Source organism: Scomber japonicus, chromosome 16, assembly GCF_027409825.1.
Source record: "Scomber japonicus isolate fScoJap1 chromosome 16, fScoJap1.pri, whole genome shotgun sequence".
NCBI classification, from domain to species: Eukaryota; Metazoa; Chordata; class Actinopteri; order Scombriformes; family Scombridae; genus Scomber; species Scomber japonicus.
The window spans coordinates 31,915,102-31,934,065 of NC_070593.1; the positions used below are offsets into that span (position 1 = coordinate 31,915,102).

Genomic DNA, 18,964 nt, shown 5'->3' on the forward strand with positions numbered 1-18,964 from the left:
CTTCATTTGTCTTATTGTTCTTCCCCTTTGAAATGTTCAAACACCTTCTTATCATTGTAATCCTAATCAGCAGATGTCATGGCAATCTGCATATTAGATAGTGATGTTCTTATTGTACCGCTGCCTGATGGTGGTGCATGACAAAGATCATGGGGTCATTAAAATCATAAGGAATCATGACCAGGGACTATGAATACTATACCAAATAATCCTAAATTCCATAGTAATCCAGCTGCCAGTTGTCTTTTCCATTCAAAGTTCACCAAACCAACCAATGGACAACCACATTCTCCATATGTACATCATTATAATCACACATTGAAATCTCTTCCTTTCCAACATAACAGTTTAGGGTTAAGGGTTAGGGTTAGGGTTAGTGTGACATAAAGAAAAGGCAGCCTGTGTGTTCTTATGCAAACATTGTACCTGTTCTGCTAGCTGACATGTCATCCTTTCTTTCCTCCGTCCAGGTTGCTAGAGGGAGTGATGTCGGCAGGCGAGGAGCTGGACGGTGAGGCGGCAGCGCCTGTGTACGTGTACGAATCCAAGGTCCATTGCGCCAATGTGCTGTTGAGCCTGGAGGAGCAGCGGCGGCAGGGCATCCTGTGTGATGTGACCATACTGGTGGAAGGCAGGGAGGTACGAGCACACAGGGCTGTCCTCGCTGCCAGCAGTCGTTACTTCCTGCAAGCCCTACTGGTGCATCAAGGCTCACTAGGAGAACCGGAGCCCATCATTAACCTGCCAGACAAGGTAATGGACCACAATTAAAATCTGTCTCTTGGTCCCAGATTTATGGAAGTGCACTCTTTAATCCGCTTCAATATTTTATCAAGAAAGATTAGAATATACAGCAGGTACAACAATTAGCTGTATGTTGACACTTACTAAATATTAGGACTCACACATTTTATTACTTTCCAGCTGTCTTACACACACTATCACTCTATCAAGAAAGTAATGTACAGTAGTCAACTGGAATTTAGTATAGTCATTCACATTAGAGTCAGACAGATATATCACTTAACTGATATTATCAGCCAATATTGGTTTATCATAGATATATCGGTATCTGCATGTTGTCCGATATGCACCGGTATTTTAAAAAAGTTATAGGCAGCATTTAATGTGTATCATTTTTCTTAAATCAAGTTTAATGTGTACATACATTATTTTGTTGGGTTTTTTCATTTATAGTAATTTATAATTATTAAATTCCCAGTGAAGTTTACTGTTTCAGTCATTTTACACAATAAATGTAGTTAAACTGTCAAATATCATACATCCATCACATATCTTTGTGTTTGATAACCACATTGCAACAAATGCACCTTTTTAAATATTCTGCCAATATATCAGTATTAGAATTTTTTTAACTCCCTAATATTGGTATTGGTATCAGCCCCAAAAATCCTATATCGGTCGGGTCCAAATTAACATACTGACCCAAATGTAAGATGAGCAGAATGTAACTCACATTTGTGTATGTTGCCTGTCACTCACACTCTCTGGTCAAGTTCATGGAAGCAGGACAAAATCATTTTCTCCAGAAGTCAGCATTTTTCTGCCTTTTTGTCCTTTTTGAGCTCCTTGTCATCTTTGAAAGCAGTAATTGGCAGCTGGACAGATGATTCAGTCCAATGGTCTGTTACTGCAGTGAAAACATAAGAAGACACTTCCTCTGCTGTAGAAAACTCCTGCAAATTAAACTGAGCTAATAAAACACTTTCAGAGCTGACTGACTCTAACAGACACTATAAAAAAGACATGAAGACACTCACTAGCCTAGAAACCATTACCATTAGCAACAACCTCTGCAGAGACATTTCTCTAACTTTCTGACATAGATGAGTGATATTCACACTGTGATGGTTCAGCTGAGTAGAAGTGAGAGAGGAGCCAGCCAGGGTTTAACCTTTTCAAACTAGCTCTCTCTTTTCAGGTGAGCAACAGAGTGCAACACTATGAATGTCTTCCACATGGCCGTTCAGAATGTCTATATTACACTATACACTATACAGCATATACACTTAATTTGAAGTCTGAAGTTCACTGAGACTTTACAGCCCAAAACTAAATACATTTGAGCTAAATAGACCAGCGACACTGGCAACATGTTGCTCCTCCAATTACTAAGCAGCTGCAGTGGAAAATAGCAGCAAAATGTTTCATTTGTTCTGCACTTCACAGTTCATACTCTCCTTCTGCCTCAAAAATAATGCCCAACACCTCTGCTGTATATAATTTGGACACAGCACCATTTGGGTCATGGATCAGGCTTTGATTCCTAGGACATCTGGTGTGCTCTAGAATAGATGTTATGGGCAGTTACCTTTGTTTGAGTGTGGAGGATAGTTTGTATGTAAAGCATCTGCTGGACAAAAAAGGCACGGCGCATACTTGACCTTCGTTGGATAAATACGATTAAAAGAGAAGAAAAAGATCGGGATGGAACATCAAGGCTGATACAAATTGATCTGTTTATGAAAACATGTTGGGCATTGATATTAATGTTGTTTCCATCTCATGGTAGATCACACTGATTTTGCTTTAGAATGATTGTATTTGGGTATAATGAAGAATATCATATTACAGGCTGGATACACACTCTTGACAAAACTGATCTGCTTCAACTGTCATCATCACAGCTGTCTTCCCATTTTATGCACAAAGCTACGAACTTAAGCCTATTTTTACCTTTTTATACTTAAAGTCTGTTTCTTCCCAACTACCAATTATGTGCTTGTTTGGACAAGGTTGGGCTAGCTGGTAAGCTGCTGTAGCACACTAGCCAATTAGAACACTGCACATCAAAATACTCAAACTAACAGAACTAACTAAATTTATATATTCCAGAGACATGAAGTGTTAGACACGCTATCCTTACAATCCCTCAAAGGTCAGCATTATCAAATCAATGTGATGTTGATCAATGGTGTGAATTTGCATGTCAGAGTTAAACCAAAAAAAAAGTTGAACTTCATGCAGAAGATTTGCCCCTCATAAGACAATCCACTGCTACAATAATCTGAGGCTCACAGCTGTATTATGGCTGAATGCATTTTAACAGACACTACTCTGGAGGACTGAAGCTGTGTTAAATCTAACAGAACAATCTGTGCATTGCTTTATATGTATATTGATTTTGAGTTCCTTGGCTTCTTAGTCTTCAGGCTGATCAGTACCATTTTTGCAATGGTTGTTTTTCTGAACATGTTTGGGATCGTGCAGCCTGCACATGGGGGTGAATCATGATAAATGATTTACAAGACATCTAGAATATTTCCATTAGCTGTAAAGGAGCAACTATAAAAACATGGGCTCTTGGGTTTGAATATTTGGCTCAGAGTAAATAACAAAAAGCTTAAATGAAGAGCCGAACAAGAGGATAGAGAATCAGGTGTATACTAATCATGTTTCAACAACCCTAAAATCCCTTAAGAGGAAATGAAGGGGAACACTATATTACACACTATTATACTATATTCATCATATTGATTGATTATTTCCATCACTGTGCTGGTGTGCATTAGTAAGGTTGGTAGAATAGTAGAGTGGAGCTTCTCTTGGCTCCTCTCTGTGCCTATAAAAATGTGTTTCTGCACAGAATGCAGCAGCTGCTGATGCTAGCTGAAAATAGGCTTACACGCACTGCACACCAATATATACACACACATACATTTTCATGTACACACACATGCACTCACAGCAATATAGGGCAAACATATGTATGTATGGCAGCATACACTCTCAACATCCCCTCCATCACACACACTCACACACACATATGGAAAGAATATAGCAGCCATGTTGCCTGTAAGGAAGCAGAAGACAGCGAAGGAGATGAGGGGTGAGAGGTGTGAGAGAAGAGGGAACAATCAAAAGGATCCAGGCAAGAAGACTAAGACCATTTAAAGGGAGTGTGGAAAAATATCCGACTATGAATACAATTACTTGGTTGCTTCAGTTTTATCCATTCAAAGCTCACCACCTCTTTGTTTAATTGCCAGTCTGTACCCCCCACCCCCAAAAATATATGATGTCATAACACACAATACTGTTATCTTTTACTAAGATCCAGCAATACTAACTATCATGAATCTTCAGGTTGAATCTTCCAACTACTCTCTGACACAATTCTATTGTCTCATCTCCATGGTAATTATTAGGTAGGCAGAGGTGATATCATTGAAAGGTGTCGCTAATATTTATGTTAACCTTCATTCACAGACAGCGCATTGTTGAGTTTCAGTTTTACAGTACAAAAGCACTGGAGGTCTCAGCTTCCTAACTACCTAACTGACATTATTCCTGAACACCTTCATAAAGCTGTGGCTCCACTGTGTGCAGTATCAATGAAACCCTCTTGAATAACCTTCACAAAGACCTCTACTTTCACATATAGTGAGGACTGGTTCAACTAGGCAGGATAAGCATGATCAAGTGTCATTAAGCATTGTGGGTGTTTTTGGCTTTAATTGATTCAGTGGGGTTAGGGTTCACACGATGCATTCTTTCCATTTTCATTCAATATAATTAAATAATTTATACATTCACAGTGACATAAAAATGGTAGGTTTGAGGCCAGAACATGATCACATGTCAGAATACAGTGTTTCTCAGGAAGCCTTTGTGAAGTACTAGTTGTTGATGTTGGCTTGATTTTTCAGCATCTGTAGGTAAACAGATGTTTGGCTGTTATGCTCATGATTTTGAAATCATGTGAGCAATCAATGTCTGTGTGAGCAGCCATAAAACAGAAAGGTTGAGTCTTTTTTTACATTATACACATCAATGATGTTAAGATTATTACACCCACTGTTATTTAAAGCTGCTGTTGATGATGCTAAACATACTAACAAGTAATACGTTCATTCACATTACTTACTGTAATGTGTTTTCCCTCCTCTACAGGTGACGGCTAAGGGTTTTGCTCCACTGCTCCAGTTTGCCTACACAGCCAAGCTGATTTTAAGCCAGGAGAACATCCATGAGGTCATACTGTGCGCTGACTTCCTTGGTGTTCACAATTTAGAAGACTCTTGCTTCCGGTTCCTTCAAGCCCAGCTACAGAATGACAGCCAACATGCCGTTAACGGAAAGATGGAATATAGCGATGACAGCACAGCTGATGATACAGTCTTTTCTGAGGCAATATCTTTGGATGACTCTTCAGACAGCAGGCAGCAAACCAATCATGTAGCAAGCACTGCATCACTTCCTGATAACCTTCCTCAATGTCCCAAATACAGGAAATATCAGTATCAGACCTGTGAGAAGCACAACGGTGAAAACCATCATGGTGATGATGATGATGTATTTTTGGCCAACCATACCTCAGTCGTCCCGGTGAGTTGCCAACTCCCAGACAGCAGTGCTGCTCCACAAACTCTTCTTACTCCTTCCAGGATCAAAGAGGAACCCTTTGTGTTCGAGGAAGAAGGAGATGACAAGAATGGATGCAACCCAGAGTTGTGTACTGAGGAGGTACTGGAGATGGAGCTAGAGGTAGAAGGGGTTCCTGAAGCAGCTGAGCACTCTCCAAGTGGGGGCTCACCCTCTTCCTGCCTGCGTTCCTACCTTCAGAGAGGTGGCCTGGATCTCAGGAGAGTTCCTAGCACCACCATCCAGCAGCTCCTCACCAACAGATTGTCCCTCAACCATTACAGGGAACTGGTCAAAGACAAGCAGAGGGATAAGAGAGAACCTCTGGTTCAAGTGGGCCTCAAGACCAGAATTGCAGATGTAATACCAGCAGCACTGACTGGCATTGGCAGGAACATGGAAAGACCTTTGTCCAAAGCCTCCTCCTCTAAACATGAGGGAGAGCTAGACAGACGTAGTGTCATTTTCTCTTCCGCAACTGGCGAGCAACAAATGTTAGCCCATTCCTACATGGAAGAGAAGTTCAGAGAAAAAGTCTCAACCCTAATGCACATAGAAGCTCCTTCCTCTGGCAGGTCTAGCCTCGCTGCCAGCTGCCCTGTTCCCATCAAGACATCAGCCCACTCTCCTCCCCCATATGAGCCACGAACTCAGACTTCCAGCTCCCGTTCCTCATTCTCTTATCCAGAGGATGCAGGCAGTGGGAGCTCACCTTCCAGCCTGCCACCGTTAGACTTCTCCTTATCCCCGCACTCGGGCTCCATCTCTGGACTGTCTCACTGCCTGGCTGGTGTGGTGGAGCAGAGGAACTCCCACAGTGGAGAGGTCGCCTTGTCTCAGGGTTGCACGAAGATCAAAAGTGAGATGGGATTTGGCGCCAGTGGTGGCAACTCCAGTGATGAATCGTGCTCGTTCTCAGAGGGAGACAGTGAAAGTAGCGTCACCAGAATGCCTGGTCCTGAGGTACGTGTGGTACTTTATTATACTTTCTTAAAAGTATCAATACAGTAAAAGCAACAGAAAAATACTCTATTACAAGTAAAAGTCCTGGATGAAAAATCCTACTTTAGTGAAGGTGTTTAGTCCATGTGACTGACACACACACACACACACACACACACACACACACACACACACACATACACACACACGTTTGTATAGCTGTCTTAGTGAGGTCATTCATTGATATAATTGATTCCCCAGCCCTAACCGTAATTCTAACAATCACAACTAAATGCCTCATCCTAACCCTAGAACTAAGTATATGTTAAGAGGAATCTAGGAACAGACCTAGTACCTAGCCAGTATTTCAATCCACTGCCTCTTTTGGTGATTACATCTTTATAATGAAATCCTTGCATTAAATACTCTGACAAGTGCTGTGCCATAGTGTAGGCCTATGTGATGTGTGTTCATGTCATGATGCTCTGACATGTCCAGACATTCGTGAAGAAAAGCTCTCCCTTTGCTGAGCTGTTTGTTATCATGTTTAACTGTGATTGGCACAGCTGTTTCAGAGCTATGAGAGCAGTGATGTAACTGGATGAGAGAGTATTTAATAATGACTTTCATCCAGCCCTTTTGCACGTTGCGTGAAGTGAACATGAACCAAAATAGCAGGTGCTCATGAAGACGCCCACACTGTCCATGTTCCTAAGACATACCACTTGTCGTTGGCCTTGCATGGTTAAAATATGAACCATAATCTGAATTTGAAAGAGCTTAAAGGTCAACATCAGATTAGTGTTATAAATGGACTACTGTGTATATTCTTTATGCTTTTTTAGAATTTATTTAACCTTTTCTCCTCTGTACTGCTTATGAATGGCAAGCGTTTCACCAGTTCACCAGTTTAGCAAACCACATCTCAGCAATAACTGGCCTCTTTTTAACCTTAACTGAAGCTCTTTGTGTTAGAAACATTATTGAGGTGTGATTTACAGCTGGGACTATTCTTAGACAGTTTCTTCTCTTGGGAGAAATGACGTAAACACTTCCCTCACATACTCCTTTGAGTTAAAAGAGCTATATGGTTGCCATGGTGATGCCCTAGCACATAGCAATATTTGATGAGATGTGAGGAGAGTTTTATACCAGATCTCTCTCTCTCTCTCTCTCTCTCTCTCTCTCTCTCTCTCTCTCTCTCTCTCTCTCTCTCTCTCTCTCTCTCTCTCTCTCTCTCTCTCTCTCTCTCACACACACACACACACACACACACACACACACACACACACACACACACACACACACACACACACACACATACACATACATACAGAAGATATTAGCTTTATTAGAGTTGAGTGGTGGTGGCCTCTGGCTTGTGAATGAGTCGATGAACATGAGTAAGCACTGGAATGTGTTGGCCAGCTATTCTGAACAGACATACTGGTTCAGACACTTAGAGAGCCATTTTACAGGGGTTACATCTACAAACCCTGTCCATTTATTCAGTCTTAACTACAACTAGTTTTTGACCTGTGTACCTACAGTATTAGCCATTGTGTTCTGGCATCTTACAGATATTCCATCTCTGCTTAAATTCATATTGACATCTAATTATAGTCACACATCTGAAATGTTGTGTTTGCTCACTAGACTGACTGAAGTCATCCTGCTTTTTAATCTACCAGTCGCCCTCTTTTTAATATAATGTACTGACTAACAAGCCAGTTAATTAATTACAAAGACAATAAGGCATAGTGGCCTACTGAGCTTCACATTCTTTACTGTTAAGAATACTAAGACACAACACAAGAAAAGACAGAAAGGTAAAATAGAAAACAGAAGATCAATGAAGTGTCTGGTGAACAGATTGGTTACAGTTTATAGCCATGCTGGCAATGTGGTTTCATTCATGGCAATCCAATCATTGAAAGGAAGTTTGGTACAGACATTCTTGTTCTCCAGAGGATGAATTCTGTTGTCTTTGGTGAGGTTTTACACTCTAATTTTAATACACTGACTCTTGACCCATGGAAACCACAATTCAGTTATTTATTCATGTGTTTCTATTAGCCACTACCAATATGGCAACTATTCTTCCTGGGGTCCACATAAGTAAACATTACATCATAATGAAACATAAGTGATACAATCCAAAGCAAAAGAAAAGGGATGAAAAGTATATCAATAAAAACTACTAACTAGTACATAGTGTAAGTAATAGTACGTGTATATGGGATAGAAAACCAAAAACATGTGGAAACATGTGGCTTTGTAAAGGTTTGTACATTCATACTCAGTTTGAATGTCATTTTTAGGTATGGGTTGCTCTTGTACACACCTACATTGTGTGTGTGTGTGTGTGTGTGTGTGTGTGTGTGTGTGTGTGTGTGTGTGTGTGTTGTGTGTGTTCTGTCCCACTTTTTTGCCCTGACCCAGTTGTCTTACCCATAGAGCAGACACACATACACACACACCCTAGGGTGCCCTGTAGGCAGGTGGAAGGAGTCCTGTCCATGTTTCCTCCACCATCTGCTACTTCTGACCCCAGATCTGGCCTTTCCAATTAGGCCAGCTCTCTGAGACTCCCCTCTCTGTCCCTCTTTGCACTCAGTACTTTGGCTTTTTTCCCTACTTATTTCATTATTGTTTACATAGTAGTCTTCTCATTGTTGAATTATGGATTGATTATTGATTATTTTGTTGATCAAACATCTTACAGGTGAAAAAAACAAAGCCCTGTCTCACTACATCAGGCCACCACCTCTATTAACTGTGCCCTTTTCCCATCCAGCTCTATGCTCATACACACACACACACACACACACACACACACACACACACACACACACACACACACACACACACACACACACACACACACACACACACACACACACATCATAAAACATCAGAAGATCCAGAGCAGCTTATTTAACAAGCAGTTACATAGATAAGACTGTTAATCCCTGATGGGAATTGTGGTCATTTCAGCAGAAAAAAAGACATAAAAGTGTAAATATAATTTATGATGGACACTATCATAACCTGCCTACATGTTTATTAAAAGTCTGAGATACTGGTTGTAGTACAAATATTTACTATATTTTCAATGTGACAAAGTATGGGTTTGTAATGGTAGTAGTAGGTAGTATTTTTTGTCCTGTAAGAATGCTGACTCAAATTTTACTCATATGTTTTATCCAGAAGCCTGAACAAAAACTGTTCCTTGCAGGTTTGATGACATTATTGACCATGACAACAAGACCAAGATAACCCCAAGGTTAAATGTAATCCTGTTTGTTGAGCCATGGCCCTGTTTTTCTTTTCTTTTTTTTTCTTGTAATGCTTTTGATATTACTCATTGACAATTGAACCATATGATATATGTGAAGGGCAGCATAGTGGTGCAATGGTAACTGTCTCCTCACAGCAAGAAGGTTCTGGGTTTGAACCCTCTGGCCGGCTGGGCTTCTTCTGTGTGTAGGTTGTATGTTCTCCTCATGCCTGCGTGTGTTCTCTCTGGATACTTCAGCTTCCTACCACACAACTAAAACATGCAGCTTAGGTTAATTGGAGACAGTAAATTGCCCGTAGGTGTGAATGTTTGTCTGTCTCTATATGTTAGCCCTGTGATGACCTGTCCATGGTTGTACCCCGCCTCTTGCCCAATAACAGCTGGGATTGGCTCCAACCCCCCTGCAACCCTCTGTAGGATAAGTGGTTTGGAAAATGGATGGATGAATATATAAGATATACAGACTTGACTTAAGGTATTGGTACCCTTAAAACCTGTATAAAGATAAAAGCACTGCTAACTCAGTGGCTAACTCAGCTAACTGGCTAACTGTAGACGGGATCATCCCTATGTTCCCCGGTCACATACAAAGCGGGGAACATAGGACCCGGGGAACATAGGGATGATCCCCTAATTATGTAGCAACACAGTCATACCGCACATCAAATTAAATAGGAGAAACTCCGCTACAAGCACGTCATTTTTACACACACCAAACACAACTCAAACACCAAGCATATTAATGATCAAATATCAAAATCCGAATAGCGTCAGAAAGTCAACCCACTCTCCACATTTCCATTGCTACCGTTTTGATACTTCATGGTACACAAACAAATAGCATCTCATATGAAAGCTAAGACCCTGGCGAGTTCAACAGTACCATTATTAAAAACTCAGTGAACCAGCAGCCAAAGAATACAAAGGTAAACAACCACTTATTTACAGCGACTAACAGATATTCTGTCTTACCTTCGAAGTTTTGTGATGAAAAGTTGTATTTGAGAGCAAAAAACGCTGGTTTTAGTAAGTCCAACACGGCTCTGCTTGTTTACAACTCCATTTCACCCAGTGCCAGCCTACAGTAGCTGCACCGGAACAACAGACAACCCTGGCAACCCGCGATTCCGGCCGCTAATTGGCTGGTACAATGTACACAGAACGTGTCAGAACGTCATTGTCGAACCCGTCAAACAAATTTTAAAATATTAATTCAGACTATTTTTTTTTTTTAATGGAAAAGCAATACTTTCATTCTGTACCCCTCAAAACACCCCGTGGCTGTATTATTTAAAAAAAATAAAGCTTTTAATAAATATTCTACATATTCAACCTTTAATGCAATCAAACAAATGAAAATGGAATTTGCTGATGACATTGGTACCATTAACATAATATTTTGTGGCACAGCCTTTTGAGGCAATAACTGTCAAGCACTTTGTGTTACTCTGAATGAGGTTTCTACACATCTCCACTGGTAGTTTGGTCCACTCTTCTTGGGAAAACTGCTCCAGTTCTCCCACGTTTGATGGGTGATGTCTCCCAACAACATGATGCTTTTGGCTCATTCCACATTTTATGATTATTTTTTAAAATTTTCATTTATGACATTACAGATGTTAAGCACTTTAAATAAAGTGAAGAGTGTCTCAAAAGAATCCACATAGTTAAAAATGGAAAGCAGAACACTAGAGAGAGAGAGAGAGCGGGAGATTGGTGAGGGGACTTATAACCATCCAATGCTCACTTTGTCATTCCAACCTTATTATGTGACTGCTGAGAGTCATGGAGCTATATATAGACCTCTATGGAGTAAAGGACAGGCGGCATCTAACACACCATGCACACACTTACCCCCCCCCACCCCCCCCCACCCCCCTCCGCACACACACACACTCTCTGCTCTCTTTTCCCTTCCCTCTGTTGTGAGAGAAGTGAATGATGTCATCTTTGTACGCTGGCAGTGCTGTGCTGAACATTGCTGGTATGAAGAAAAGAGCCGGGGCTGCTGTAGCACGCTGTTCTGATGGAGCCTACACTGCTGCAATATAACATGGGGGGAACAAAGCAACATATACTGTACAGCATCCAACATTCAGTACTTTGATGGATTGAATGAGTAATGCTTGAAAAATAGAAATATTACTTTTGTTGATTTTAAACAAATCAACAGAGGGATTAATGAATGCACTGATAAGACAGGACTGTTAATCAAGAGATAAAAGAAAGATTCAAATACATTTTTAACAAAAGTTAAATAATTAACTAGATACTAGAGCATGAATGAATATCCAAAGAAAGAAAGAGATGCACACATAGGTTAAAGCATAAACTAAACAACAAAAACACATATGCAAATTAGCCTACAACATAACCCACACAGACCCAGCACAGAAATAAAGAAATAATAAATACGAAAGAAAATAAAAAAGTAAGAAAGAATGAAACATATGTGAAGTTTTGCACCATCAAAGTCAAATGATCATATTAAAGGTGTTTTACTGACTAAATGTGACACAAAGAGCTCATCCTGTTTTCTCTTTGTGTCAGAGCTGCTGGCTTCCATATGTAGCTGTATTGTGACACCTAGTGGATACTACACTGTATTACACCCATCTAGCGGCGTCAGACTTATTGCTATTGGCTGTTACTGATGAACAGTGGTGGTAATATTACATTTATGTTGAACTGTTAACGCTATGATATGTAAGATTCTATTCAAGTTTGAAGAGGACATTTATATACATTTTAATATTTTTTTTATATTTGTATATTTAACACTAAAAGGCAAAGATATTTAGTTACTCAGCTGACAACTGCTGTTGTCCCTCTGGCCTGTAGGTTTGGCAGTTTAAAAGTATTCAGAAGGAGCTGTATGATGTAGGAGAATGAAAAGTAAGATTAATTTTCTTTTGTTGTTTTTGTTGTTTTTAAACGAATCAACAAAATCCTATTCTGGTGTGCAGGTTTAGTCTCTATTTCAAAAACATGGGGGAAAAAATTACAAGATTTGTTATTTAAATAGTATTTGTCCAGATTTTCCAGTATCATGCAGAAGATGAAAAAGATTTAAATTAGTTTCCTTTGTTTTTATTTATTTATTTATTTGAAGATGAAGTATTCTGGATACACACAATTGTATGCTGCATGCTAAATACTCTCTTCTTTTATAAAGTAAATCTCCTGCTTTCAAGAGTCCCACAGAAATATTAATTTTATTAATTAAACATATTTTATAATCTGTGTTGGTTGGTTGTTATAAAGCTGTTATCGTGCCACCAAAGATCCATATCAATCACATGATGACACAAACATTATCTCTATGACAGCTGAGCAAACATCATCCATTGATGATGCCTTTTATATATATGGATTTTTTTTAATGAGCCTTTCAAGCAGCAAAAAAATTATAAAATAAAATAAAGGTGGCTGCTGGACGTAGTGGAAACCTACCCATACTCTTTCTTTCAGTCATGGATTTTAACATATAGCGCATCTAGAGCTGTCTGTACACATGGGGCCAAAGACAGGACTGAACAAATATTGTCATAACATGAAATAAAACCCTGCTGTGCTTCTAGGTGAAGCTGCCCTTCCCTGTGGACCAGATCACCAACCTGCCACGCAATGACTTCCAGATCCTCGTCAAGATGCACAAGCTGACCTCAGAACAGCTGGAGTTCATCCACGACATCCGCCGCCGCAGCAAAAACCGCATCGCCGCCCAGCGCTGTCGTAAGAGGAAGCTGGACTGCATCCAGAACTTGGAGGGCGAGATCCGCAAACTGGTACGATTGACTAACCACCACACACCATAGATAACAAAGATGTAAAGGTAATGTAGCCTGAAATATGCAAATGGTTCAACACAAACAGCCCATGTAACTTTCTTAGTAACAAAAAGCTATGGAACAGAAGGCCTCTGATGGGAAAGTACAGGTTACTTCGGAAATGGAGCATTCAGAGGAGGCAAGGCTCTTGACTTTCAGGGAGCATTTTTGCACACTTTAACCCTTTTGACCTGGTCGAAGAATCCCCTCATAAAAAGTGTCTATACCACATTTTGAAGCACAAATGTGTTTAGAAAGCATCAATAGTTGATCTGACTGATCAATAAATGTGATTAAACCTTGATTCATGTTTCAGAGAGCAGAGAGAGTGTATTTTTAGCTCCTATCACACAATATCATGTCCTATTTGACCTAAGACATGAAAATATAACATAGCAATAATGATGTAAATGTATTTAATGTCTTATCAGCAGCGACCATCATCAAACCGATTATGACTATTAATATGCCAAAGGTATGATTAAGATTTGGTGTTGTATAAAAAGTTGGATCTGTTTCCACTTTTGTTTTAAAGTCTTTGTAGGTCTGCTCAAATGTTTGTTAGAGGTCACTTTGTGTCGCAATATCTGGTCAAAAACTAAATCTATTTAACTCAAACTTTTTGGGCAATCTTTAACACTTGTATGAGGCACAGAAAGACCATCAGATTGTGATATGGTTGCTAGATACAGGCTATGCCAGTGTACAACCAACGAAGAAAAACACTAGACCAAAATAATTGCTGACATACGAGATCCTGCTGGTGACATTTTTGAAGTTCAGTTTAATTTTTTCATCTTGTACACTCTCAGAGGGTTTATTGAACCGAATGAGTCTCTAACATGAACTCAGTGTAACTTAAATCACATTTGAACATGCTGTTATTTTTATGGTGAAGACAGTCTGGATATACCTAATGTACAGTATTTCTGCCATGTTGACCTGATGACACTCTATCTTATAAACTCAGGTGTGTGAGAAGGAGAAGCTGCTGAGTGAGCGCAACCAGCTAAAGGTGTGTATGTCTGAGCTGTGGCAGAACCTCTCCTTCCTCTCCCAACAAGTATGCAGGGAGGTGCAGGGCAACCAGCCGCCCGCTGTCTCCGACAGTATCGACCTCACATCCAACCCACCGTCACCTTCTTCTGACGAGGGTGTGTCACGGCAACAAGGTGAAGCTGCACGTCTGTCAGAGATGAGTCCCTGTCAGGGGGCGCTAGAGGATAGGCGGTCAGGGGTGGACGTGTCTGGTCTGGGGCAGGAGAACCCAGAGTGTGCACTGGTGCTTGGATCCACTGAGGAAGTATGTAGCCCCACTGTAACAGTGGATTTCTGTCAGGAAATGACTGAGAAATGCACAACGGAGGAACAGAAGAGACATGACTGTACTTAGAGTCTGGTGGCAAAGTTTTTGTCTATTCATACTTGTCTATACCTTGATATTTTAAGTATTTTTTTCTTTCTTTTGTAATGGACGACACAATGGCTGTCTTCTCAGCAATACTGTTCAACAGGTATTTTTGGACCGGTGATAAAACAAAAGCACTGGCAGCTTTCTCTTTCTTTCTCTCTTTCTCTTTCTTTCTCTCTTTCACCTCTCTCTTTCTCTTTCTCTGTCTCATCCTGACTTTTTCTTCCTGTCAGCTTCCCTCCTTCATTGTGCATCATGGGAGGTTAAACTCAGGAATTTCTCAGAATGTTCAGTAGCCTAATGTCCCTGTTAACATGTACATGCACTTTACTTTACAGTCCTGTCAAATCTTGATGATTACTTCAGCACATATGAGCAGTTTGACGTAAATGATTCATATTTGACCTCCAAGTTAGGTTTAATTTTGAGCATCTGTCACTTCTGGTTTATTTAAGGGAAAAGCTAAATGTTTTGGGAATGATGCTTATATGATTTCTTTCTCAGAGTTGAGATGAAAAGACTGATAACAATCTCATGTCTATGTGTTCAGAGCTGCAGTCAGTAACCGTGTAGCTTAACTTAGCCTAGCGTAGCTAATTATAAAGAGTGAAAGCAAGGAGCTAGCCTGGCTCTGTCCAAAGTGAAACATCCCTGTCAACAAGCAGACTTTGAGACACAAATCTTCTTATACATGAATAGAAATGACGTAATCTGTGGTTATAGTGTGAGCTATCAGATGTAGTCAGTCTCAAAGCTGACAACATCACTATGATAATTTTGCATTCATGCTTTGTTGGCAGAATTGAAAGAACAGAAAAAGCCCTTTATTTCAACCTGTGAATGTTCACGTATTGCTCCAAGACAGTTAGCCCCACTGCTAGCCTCACCTCACAAAGTCACACCAGCGTTATTGATTGTATCAGTGTTAATATTGAATTGTAACTTCTAGCAATGGTGGCTTTCCTCCTGGTTGACCAGTGTTGCCAAATATTGTGATGTCTTAGTGTAGCTATTTATAAAGGATTTTTAAAAATGAAAGTTAAAAACAGTCAAACTTATCTGACTCTAACTAGCTATATCGTCAGCTGTTATGTTTGAAGATGCTATCATGTCATCAATATACATCTAAATCTTTAACTACCTCTAACATAAAAATATAATGGAGCCTGTTGTAGACTGAAGGTAACGTGGAGGCTAATGTTATGGTTTGGGTTTTGTTTTTTTTTTGCACCCCCACCTCCTCCCACAGTTGGCTTTACTCATGGACAGACCAATGGCACAAGATTCCAGAAAGCTTCACACAATAACAGCATCCAGTTAGCAAACAAAGACTTCTAGCACTTGCATACAAATGCTACTAAAAATACAAATGTTCATTCTATCGTTTATGTCCACAGGTTAAACAAATGTCAATCAGTTTGCTTTAGAGCTGTTGGCATGTGTATTTTTGACAGAGCCAGGTTAACTTAGGGTGACCATTTATTCAAACCCCTGACTGGGACCCATAATATACCACACATATGTTATGCATGTGCACATGTAAGCGCATGTGGATGTGCTATAGGCATTTTCACCAGGGGGACAAGTATTTCAGCACTCAGCACACATTCTGAGCTCACCTTTCAGCACCAAAATTACATTTTGTCCTCCAAAATCCACCAAGTACTTTGTCTGTGTGCACAAACACAGGCTGCCAGCTAAATGGCCGACTGTGACACATTCTCTGTCAGCTTCTGAGAAAGTCTAATACTAATGTTACATATAGGAGCTTTATGCTTTGCAGTCTTTCTTCCAAGCTAGAGTTTCTTTAATGGAGATCTCTGCTCTCAGGGAAACCACCGCTTGTGTTTGGCCATCTTAATATGATCTTTTATACACAGCATTTTAATAGCCGGGTACATTATGAAGGAAGGAGTAAACCTCCTGAAGGTCTTTACAAAAGATCGACTCTCTCTTCAGCATTTCAGCTAACTGTTAGCATACTAACTGCTCTGTGAGAAAAAGCTGCAAGCGTCATAGGCTAACATCAGCTTTGACAACAACACATTGATTGATTGACACACATACAGACAAATCAGTGTTGAATTCAGACATGTGATGAATTATTTATGTTTTTATATTGGTTAGGTAATAATGAGAGGGACAGAACATGCTAAAATGTTTATCTAACCACTGAAAACAAGAGCAATATTATAATTATTATATTAGTTGTGATGAAGCAGCTTGAAATCAGGACAATCCTGGACAAACTGAGACTGTTCCCCCCTGCTTCCGGTCTTTATGCTAAGCTAGGCTAGCAGCTCAAACTAAACACACAGATATGAGACTGGTAGCCATCTTCTTATCTCATTCTCAGGAAGAAGAAAATAAGCACATCATCTACTGTAAAATGTTGAACTAAGCCTTTACATTATTAATTATATATTAATACTTTTGGCGTATGATTTGATATTTAATGTGACTGGGTAATTGTTGAGTGACACAGGACTTTAAAGTAAAATGTTACCAAAGGTGTGTATTTGTAAAATTTTACATTAGATGAAATGGTGAAATGAACTCTCATTATGCAAAGTTTCTTTTGTCAAACTTCACTTTTAATTTTTCTTGTACTCAGATGGACGTTTCTATATATTTCTCTTCTGCCTTTTTTTCATATCTGCGCTAAGAGACAGAACTACATTACAAAGTTGAAGCACTGCCCAGCACCTCCAAGAGGTGAAACCTGGCAATGAATATGAGCAAACACATTGTGACATTGGCACTTAACCCAAGTCCCAAGCCTATCACTGGTTGTCCAAATAGATTCAAAGACCATGCTGATGTATATTTACACTCATGCTGGCCAATTTCCAAAGCCTGCTATACTGCTTCTGTGTGTTTCTCACTGGATTTCATTGTTTCATCTCTCTTAAATATGGAATTCAACATGCAGAAAAGTTGGAAGTTGCTTGAGCTTGGCAAATCATTACAGCCATTCTACTTCTGCTTTTAAAGTTCTGATGTGAAAGCTTAACTGGATAACTGGCTTTATTTTCTGGTTTTCAGTCTCCTAATGATTCCCTAACAAGAATTTTGAAGGTTCCTAGAAAGGACTATTGTATTTTGTAATAATTATACATAGTTAAATATGATTTAAATGCATTGGCACCAAAATAACAAAAACATTTAATAAATGAATAAAATAAATATATATTGCATGCCTCCAGGAGGATAAGCAGTATAGAAAATGGATGAATGGATATATCTCATACAATTCACCAAGTACAGAAAATAACATTTTCAACAAACAAAACATGTCTGTGGCTTTAAGTGGAATTTTCATAAATCTCTTTTTTTGGACTTAGATTGATTTCATTCAAGAGTTTGGCTGGTCTAAGGAAATTTATCTGGGACACTAAATACTTAATATACATTTCATCCAACCACGTTCCCATTACAATATGTTCTGGTTCTTTTTTATTTAGTTATTTACATTTAACATGATCTCTTTTTATGAATCATTAGTACCAGAAAACAAAGTCCTCTCCAGGAAAACTTATTGGAAATGATAAGGAATTACAGCACCTTTTAAATAAAGTGTTAACCTGAAATTGTTATAGCAGGCTGACTTGAAAAGTCAACACATTAAGACAATAACACTGAAATAATTAATGCATAAAAAGAAATAACGTAAATTTACTGTGATGTATTTGTATTTCAAGCAACTCTGCTAGTTGATGAATACTGGTACATTATACCTTATTATAGAGTGAGATGAATGGAAATCAGTAGAAGAAACATAATGGTATGCTTTGGAAAATGTAACAGTAATATAGTAAACATGATCCATGTTAAATTAGCTAAAATTACAAAAAGAAAACACTGGTAAGGTCCTTTGAACATCAGTGTAAACAAGTCATAAGTGCTCTTTTTGGCCCATTTACTTATTGTGTTCTATGTAGTAAAAATGTAGTGTTTGTACCTACAGTACTCATGTATTTAGCATCATACTTGTATAGTACACAAATAGCCCTATTAAAAGTATTTGGTACAGGATCTGGGTGTTAGACACCCTACATTAGAAAATTTGCATATCATGTAAATCCGTGGAGACAC

General features: G+C 39.3%; 1 protein-coding gene across 1 annotated transcript; it reads left to right on the plus strand.

Annotated features, from left to right (window-relative positions):
- The first annotated feature begins 486 nt into the window (after positions 1 to 486).
- On the plus strand, positions 487 to 14,851 carry LOC128375017 (transcription regulator protein BACH2-like). The gene is made up of 4 exons (XM_053335233.1): positions 487 to 753; positions 4,915 to 6,348; positions 13,210 to 13,416; positions 14,429 to 14,851. Exons 1-4 carry the CDS (start codon positions 487 to 489, stop codon positions 14,849 to 14,851), a joined length of 2,331 nt encoding a protein of 776 aa, XP_053191208.1.
- Positions 14,852 to 18,964: the final 4,113 nt, after the last annotated feature.